Source organism: Zonotrichia albicollis, chromosome 8, assembly GCF_047830755.1.
Source record: "Zonotrichia albicollis isolate bZonAlb1 chromosome 8, bZonAlb1.hap1, whole genome shotgun sequence".
NCBI lineage: Eukaryota > Metazoa > Chordata > Aves > Passeriformes > Passerellidae > Zonotrichia > Zonotrichia albicollis.
The window spans coordinates 40,354,442-40,363,080 of record NC_133826.1 but is presented as its reverse complement, the minus strand read 5'-3'; the positions used below and the strand labels follow the sequence as shown (position 1 = coordinate 40,363,080).

Below are 8,639 nucleotides of genomic sequence, written 5' to 3'. Positions count from 1 at the left end.
GCTCTCCAGTCACAGCTGAAGGCCTACATCTGCATAAGATGTTTGGGCTGCCCCATTCTTCCTGTGCTTTTGCCTTTAAATGCCATTGCCCTTTCTACCTCAAATAGAAGTACCAAAGATTGCCAAAAACAGACCAGTGGGCCATATTCCAAAGGCAGTCTGGTCTGGAGAGGATGAATGAAGAAGATACTTCCCCACTTTCACACCATGCCAAAGACACCATTTCACTTTCCACCTTTAAGAAACAACAGACAATTCAGAAGGAATTCTCGAGTTTATTTGCAGAGTGAAAAGGAAGGGAATCTTCAAGGTGAGTTGTGGTTTCAGAAACTTTATTGATTTTCAATCCTACTCTGCAGTCCTATTAGACAATCCTACTCTAACCCTAACCCTTACCTTAATCCTTATCCTTATCCTTATCCTTATCCTTATCCTTATCCCAATCCTAATCTTTATCTTTATCCTTATCCTTATCCTTATCCTTATCCTTATCCTTATCCTTATCCTTATCCTTATCCTTATCCTTATCCTTATCCTAATTGAATCCTAATCCTAGTCCTAATTTACAATCCTACTCGAAACCTGTTAAGGAATAAATGTTCCTGATGTGATTGTCACATTCTTGTCTCCTTCCTCTTCTTCACTGAAACAATCAGTGGTACCAGGCTGGATGCAGGCTCAGCAAATCTTACAAATGGATGCTGCCAAAAGGGAAAAAAACCAGATCAACAAAAAACAATGAACCATGACCTTCCAAGCTCAGTGCTACACAGGATTCCTCCTGCTCCTAGAAGGAAGCAGGAAGAGGAACAATGGGACCGTCTACACCTCCATCTTTATGTGCAGACTTTGCCATCACAGGCAAACCTGGCCCAGAATCCCACTCATCCATTTATACAGGTGTCTTCATCTTGCTGAGATTTTAGCACTGCCAGTGCTTTAGAATTGGTGCTTTCTGTCCTTGGAGTTCGTCTTTTCAGGAAACTCCAAAGCCTCTCATTGGTCTCTCTCTTTGTAGGACAGGCACTTTGCTGATTGCCACAGACACAGAAAGCAGTGTCTATCTTTCTATGCCCTGCCCCTCGTGTGCTGGATGGCACCTTCCTTCCCAGCAGGGCCAGCCCAGTGGCACTGGGCCCTGCAGTTCCCTCTCAGCCACACAGCCTGGCAGTAACCCTGGCACAGAAACCTCTAAGGGTGGGCTGGGGGGCACAAACCAGGGCCCCTCAGAGGCTCACAGTGAGCCCCCCACAGCCCCTCCTGCCCACAGCCAAATCTCGGACCCCTAGGCTGGGACTGGCTTCATTGGTTTCCTCCACCACCATTTCATGTCTCTCTACCCTGCATTGCTCTACTTCAATTCTTTTGCCATTACATAAAACTGAACACCCCACCAAATTACAAAAGAAGGTGACAGAAACAGCCAGAGGACCTCTCTGACTCAGGAAATGCAGAGAGAGTGGGGTTACTCAGTTTTGTCAAGAACATGCCCCGGGGAGACTTTATTGCCACTTTCCAAAACTTCAGAGTGGCTTTGAGGAAAGTGGAGGACATCTTTTTTAACAGGGCCAGTTACAATAGGATGTGGGTGAATATATTTTAACACAAATAGGATCTAATCAGAACTTGTTTACTCGGAGCATGGTGTGACCCTGGCACAGGTTGCCCCAAGAGCTTGTAGGTGCCCAATCCTTGCAACCATTCCAGCTCCGGTGGCAAAGGGCTCTGAGAAACTCGATGTCTTTAAAGATGTCCCTGCTCATTGCAGGACACTTGCACCACAGGACCTTTACAGGACCTTGCCAGCCCAGCCCAGTCTGGGATTCCTCACCGTTTTCATTTGAAGAGCAGCAAGAGTGGAGGTGAGGAGGAAGGGGGCTCATCTGCTGCCTTGGCCTTGAGTGGAGGAGGAGCCCATCCCTCAGACCCTGTTTCATCTGCAGCCCCTTCACATTTTACCTGCAGGAGCTCCTTGGCAGACCAGCGCCACGCCTCATCTCTCTGCAGGCAGCAGCTCAGGAAGTCACGCAGGCAGGATGAAAATAAGTTGGGCTGCTGCAGCTTTTGTCTTCCTCCTGTGGCTATCAGGAGTTGAGGCTGGGGAAAAAGGAGACACGAGGCTCCACCTGCTTCTTTCCCACCTGTAACCGCTCCCCCAGATCCCATTGATTAAGCTCCATGCTGCAGTGGCAGTTTCTGCCCTGGCAGAGACCCAGAGATGACTTTCCTTTACCAACCAAAAACTTAAACCCCGATGCAGCCAAAGCTTTTCCACCATCCTGCAGATCTTGCCTTGGCAGCTGATTTCATATACTGACCTAGTTAGTGGGAACTACATCAGCATAAGCACATTTCCTTCCCTGAGGATTCACACCAGCTTGAGAGGCTTTTTGGAAGAAGGACTTTGCTATACTAACTCTACTGTATGCAAGGGTTAGTACATGAAAAGTATCTCTGCAGTGCTTCTTGTCCCTTAAGCACTGCTGCCATAAAACAAAACTAATCAAGCTTTTTGCTTTGTTCTTGAAAAGAATGGGAACTGGAGGGAAAGAAAGGAAATCCACCAGGTATTTCTCAGGTAAGGAAACAAATCTTTGGAATCTCATCTTCAACACAGACACATTAAGATCCATGCACAAAGGTACTGCAATGAAAACACCTGCTTGGGTACACAGGAGCCACCTGCAGCTCTGTTTCTCAGCAGTCTGAAAATTTCTGCTTTCCCTACATGGAAAAGAAAAACCTTTCGTGGTCAAATCAGAAGGAGAGGTTCCATCCCTACGGTCACCCTCTACTCATTTGGCTACTCAAGTCAGTGCATGAATGGTAGGCCCATCCCAGGAAGTGCCAGGAAACAAATGGCAGGTTTTGGCAGGCTCTCCACATCACCAGGCTCTGGCTTGGTGACAGCCAGAATGTGGCTTGGGCTAGGAGAGAAACATGGTCACTGAGTGATTCAGCAGCACTGCACAAGAAGCAGAAGAGACTCTGTGGCCTTTACACCCTCATGCCCAGGTTTCAGGCACGTTTCCCAGTGAGAAGAAACTGCACAGGGGGTTAAGTTCCTCTCTAAAAACCAGTGCCTTAGCAACTTTCTTGTGTTTGGGCCTCTTTTCTTCATTTCTGGAAATGTAACACCAGTTATGAGAGGCTTGCCTTGTGGTTTTAGGGGCATCTTCACAGACAGAGAAGTGGGAACAACTTGAAACCCAAAGCAAATGTTGACTGAGAAGAGCTGGGGAGTGTTTGCCTGTGGTGAGGCTTGAGCTGTCTGGCAATCCCCTTCCATGATGTGCAGAAACATCCAGCTGCTCCCCAGAACTCAGTCCCTCTGGGCACGCAGGCCTGTGGAAACACCTGACGATTCCAGCCTTTCTCCTGCTCAAGAGCATCTAACCTAAGCTGAGCTCCTGTTTCTTCAGCAAGGCCAAGGATGCTCACTTCCATGCAGCTGACAGCGTCCATGGAGCTCAGCAGATCTTTCTGATACTCCTCAGGCCAAGGAGTTACAGTGTAGATTGGCAAGACATTGGCTGATCATTATCCAGTGTGGTTCATGTGGAAGCAAGCCCTAACACGCTGACAAGTCAGAGGGAGAGAGCTCATTCTACTTTTGCAAGATGGTATTTAGAAACCATATAAGACACTGACTGGGAACTATTCAAACCTCAGCTTGCAGAATCCATCTCAAATAGACAAAAATAACAATGGCAAGAGGCCTTGGAGTCTCCATAAAAATGCCCACCACTGTCATGATAACTCTGTGCTTGTGGCACTGAAATAGATGGTGACCAAAGAGACTTTGCTATTATCCTCTTTAACCCGAAGGAGAATTTCAAATCCAGAAATGGCAATGCACTCCCCTTGTGTACAAATAATTTATGCAGTTTTCTGTCCTTTTCCCACATCACCAGAGGTGACAAAGAGGGTTTTATCCTGACTCTCAGCTGAGCTCAGCCACTGGCCATGGTGGGGAGCTGGAGCCCTCCCTGTCATTAGAACTGTGCAGGCCAGGGATGGCCCTGCTCCTGTGGTAAAGAAACACAGCACCGGTGTCAACTGCCCATGCTGGGTCCCAGCCCAGGCACCTGCCTGCAAGCTCATCAACTTGTTAAAGTACCAAGAAACAGCCAAGGGTTTGGCAAACAATTCTAACTGCAGTCGGAGAAAAACACATCCTAAACTTATCCAGGCCACCCACATCCATGACTGAACAATGTACAGATGACTTGAAAGCCTGAGAGTTTCGAAGATCCACAGGATTTGGAAAAGATGCTACAGAATGGAAGGGAAGAGCTGTGTTTAAAAAATGAAAAAGCAAGCAGAACTGCTTGAGCATTGCTTAGGTAGTAGGGTTTTTTTCTCTTTTTCTTTTTTGCTTACTTTTATTTTTCCTTTTTTTCTTATGTTTTCTATAAAATGGAAACTGGGAAGGTCTAACCTCCATTGCTCAGGATGTTTATCACATGTCTACCCTCTCCACTGAAAAATTCTTGTCCCTCAGAAACAGAGTTTCAACATTGTTCAAAAAACAAGTGGGAAATGTCAGGCGTGGCTGGAGGCCAAACTGGCAGGTTTCTGAACTGGTTAGGTTTCTGAACTGCCACTTCCCTTTCTGATACAACCAAAGCTACAGCAGATGCTGATGTGTTGCAGGGGCATTTTTAGAATGACACCTTGGTGGAAGTGGTGCCAGCAGATGGCAATGGGATTTTGTCCAATGGCACACAGAGCATGGGACAGGTGAGAAAGACAGTGGGATCAGTGAGTATTTGCACCTTACCAAGACAGGAGTTGCATTCCAGGAAGGAACTTCTCGTTCCACCATTTCGATGCCCACGATTCCCAAAGACCATATGTCCACTTTGGGGCCACATGGTTGACCTGTCACCACTTCAGGCGCCAGCCACCCAGCAGCGCCGGCCACGGAGCTCCGTCTGCCCTGCTCAGGGCTGAGCTGAGCAAAGAGGCCAAAGTCAGCTGTGGAGAAAACAACAAACCATGAAAGCCAGCTCCAATTAGGAAACCAAGCAAAAAATTCCCCACTCTCAGACTAAGAATGTGCTGTTGAATCTCCTGGAGAACTGTCCACGCTCAGTTTCCTTGGGGCTTTAGCCAATGGAGTATGGAATTGGCCACTTCCAAAAAAACCCAGATTCTTAACGCTGCTCACAGCAGTGGACTTCATTCCCCTGAAGCTTTAGATTGCAGCTCCCTCTGTCTGGAAGGGACACACACAGAGCAAGGCCACTCTTGACTGCTTGTGGCTCCTTCTACCTCTGTGCACGTTGCAACTGTGCCCTCAGCTCGCAGCAGGGGTCCCTGCACTGCCACCAGCACCATTTTTGGGGAGCTGGCAGTCACTCCAAGCAGCCCCACACCCACATCCCTGGAATGCTGCACCTGACCAAGAATATACTGACCCAGCTTGACAGAACCGTCAGTTCTGAGAAGGATGTTTCTGCTCTTCAAATTGTGGTGGATGACGTGGTTTGAATGAAGAAATTGCAGTCCTTGCAGGCACTGAGAGAGAAAACAGAAACAGGAGGTCAAAAATGAGTGATGTGATTTCATCCCACAAGAAAGAAAACAAAGAACCTAAAAGATTCCCTCTCCAGGGGAATGGGGAGTAATGGCAGAACAGTAATGGCCACTGAGAGGAAGAGCTTGCTGCTCCAACACTTGCAGAGCAGGACCTTTCTGAGGAAAGGCACGTCAGCTTTTGAAAGAGCAACAGCACCTGTTGTTGTAGGCTGTCCCCTGCCAACCAGCCAGGATGACTCTTGCTGCAGTGGACGTGCTTTTTCCATGCAGACGACAAAGGAGGGGTTTGGAAAGGAAAAGTCCCTCCCTTTGGTGTGAAGCGGATCACTTTTGGGTGGGAGGTTGCATGACAAAGATTTTCTTGCTGGCCTCAGCACAGGCTTGGATGTATCACACCAGTCACCTTACTGAAGCAAAGAGCATTTTGGCTGCATACTATCCTTTCCAGCTGAGGACTGGGAGAAATGAGTCTTTTTTCTTTGCTGTTTGTTTCAAATCCTGCCACCAGCACCTTTGCTTTCACAGGCAAGGAATGCAGTGAAGACAAACTCCAGGCAAACATTTAAAGAGGCAAGGTGGAGAACAGCAAATACAAATACAAGAGACAGAGCGAGAATACAACAGCAGGAGATAAGAGTACTGGCACTGAGTACAGGGAGCGCAGGGGCACTGTCAGGCCTTTCACTTGAGATGCTTCTACTTGCCCATAGAATAGCAGCAACACAGAAACAAAGCTTGGCACAGGAAATCACTCCAGCTCTGAGGCCCTATTTCCCAGACAATGCTGCCCAAGCCCTTGGAAACACAGATGGGATTGCTGACCTCCCGACTGATGGCTGCCATCTCATCTTCCGACAGGTAGGTCTGGCTGATGACATTGCTCAGAGTGCCTCCATCCATATACTCCATAACCAGGGACAGTTCCTCACCCACAAGGTAGCTGAAAGAAGGACACAAGGGCATGGAGATGAATGTACATGGCTAGGTTGCTGTTTGGAAAAGACGGATCCACTCTTCTTTTCAGATGCCTTTGAGACAAAAAAAAATAAATAAAGGAATAGAAATTCCCTCTTGGCTGTGCATTGTTTGCCATCTGTGCAGTCTCAAGGAGAAAGGTACAGCTGCGAAAAAAGAGATGTCTTAGATGGGCAGCAAGCAAAATGTGCAGTTTAGTAAGAGCCCAGATATAAAACCTGTCACGCATGGTGTTTCTGGAAAAAAGCACCTAGTCCTCCTGGCATGCATAGCAATGGAAAACAGTGGCAACAATCCAAGGGAAATCCGTGGTAGTTTACCTGGATGTAAGAAGACACTTGAATAAAATCAAGCTCTAAAACAAAGTGGTGGCTGTGAATATAGAGATCATTGATTTAGTAAGACATGACTCATCCGGATTTTTGAACAATTTTCAAATACCATGTGCCAGCAAAGACTCATGCAGACAAAATGCAATCTCTTCCCATCCACTGGAGATGAAAAGAGCAATAATAATTAGCCAATAATTACAGCTCTATTTTCTGCCAGTGACCAAAGTGGGATCTTACCTTGCAGTTGGCAGTACGTGAACAAACATTCACAGGACAAAAGCACAACTCACCTGTCTAAACAGCTGACCAGGTTGGGATTCCTGTTCACCTTCATGACCATGAGTTCATTGACTTTTAGTTTGTTCTTCCTCAGTCCTTGAAGCTGTATTTTCTTGATGGCCACCTAAAATGACATTGAAAATCAGTAACTTGAGAGGTTGGTGGCACGAAACCACAAGACACATGGAGCGAGTGATTTTGCAATGACACAGATGAGCTGTGCCAAACTGCCTTGTGATTTGGCACTGCAGTAATTAGGAACTGACATTCCAACAGCCCATTTCTCTGCTCCCTTGGGAGCCAGTTACAGGACACGTGGGGCCACTGACATTTTGCCTTGAGCACTTGGTAACAGCAGTGTCTCAGTTATCACCCTCAAACCTCTGACCACACTCTCTGCTGCGTCATTTGGGATTCAGAAGTAATCCTTGCCTTAATACTCTGTGGATACATCCTGGGCTATGGGCAGGGCTTAGGGCTTTCAGGGACGCCTTGCAGATCTCTCCCTATGTGCAGTTCCCAAGTGCAGAACTGCAGTGGCTAAGGAACTACCAGTAACTTTCAGACAGATTTTCTGGCAGCCAGAAATGAGAATCCAGGACTCTGAAGCTGTAGCCCCAAAGAACAGTGAGGTGCTCGAAGGCACCACCTTTGTTGTAGCAATGGAGAGCGAGCGAGCGCGTCCTTCTCTGAAAGGAACCGCTGCCCTCCGTGCCTTCCTTCCGGCAGCTGAGGAGGACAAAGTCCCAAATGTGTTCTGTGGGCTGGCACCAGTCTGTGCTTCTTGTGCATTTTCAGCACAGCTCTGCCCAAAGCTCCAGCCACAGCTCACACCAGAGGGGAAAGCCCTCGAGTGCAGCAGAGCCTGCAGGGGCTGTTGACATTTACCTCTCCTCCTGTGGCAGTGTCGAGTGCTTTGAAAACATCTCCAAAAGTCCTAGAAACAAAACAGAAGCAGAGAAAGGAGAAGCCACTTAGATCTTGCAGTGAAAGCCAGCCCCCAGAGGAGATCTGTGCTGTCAATACCTAAGACCTGCAGGATACTGGAAGCATGGAGATGTCTTTGACAATGCCTTCTGAGTACACTTAGAAATTCTGATCAGCACTGACAATCTGAGCCCAGTGCCTGAACACATTTCCAGCTTGTCTGACTTCACAATTGATACCTATTCCACCAGCAAAACGCCTGATGCATAGTTTTGTACAATTAACATTGCTTGGACTCACCCACTGCCAATATTTTCCAGTTCAATGTATTTTAGAATGGGATTTTCCATCTTCACCATTCTCCCTGAGAGAAACAAAATGCAAGATGTTCACTTTAAAGCAGAGATCCCACCTTCTAGGAGATACAAAAGGCAGCCCCACTGTCTGGGGCTCTGAGCCCTCTCTTGGTGGACAGCTGGCTAACAACAACAGGAACAGCACTGGAACAACAAGAAAAGAACAGCAGGCCCCCAGCACAAGTGGCTGGCACAGAAACTGATTTCTAGCATCCTTTGAAGTGAG

General features: G+C 47.4%; 1 protein-coding gene across 1 annotated transcript; it reads right to left on the bottom strand.

The window, feature by feature from the left end:
• Window positions 1-261: 261 nt before the first annotated feature.
• On the bottom strand, window positions 262-7,316 carry LOC141729767 (serine/threonine-protein kinase PAK 3-like). The gene is made up of 6 exons (XM_074545501.1): window positions 7,142-7,316; window positions 6,367-6,484; window positions 5,424-5,523; window positions 4,784-4,980; window positions 1,960-2,097; window positions 262-701 (listed from the first exon to the last, which is right to left on the bottom strand). Exons 1-6 carry the CDS (start codon window positions 7,189-7,191, stop codon window positions 615-617), a joined length of 690 nt encoding a protein of 229 aa, XP_074401602.1. The 5' UTR covers window positions 7,192-7,316; the 3' UTR covers window positions 262-614.
• Between the last annotated feature and the right edge of the window lie 1,323 nt (window positions 7,317-8,639).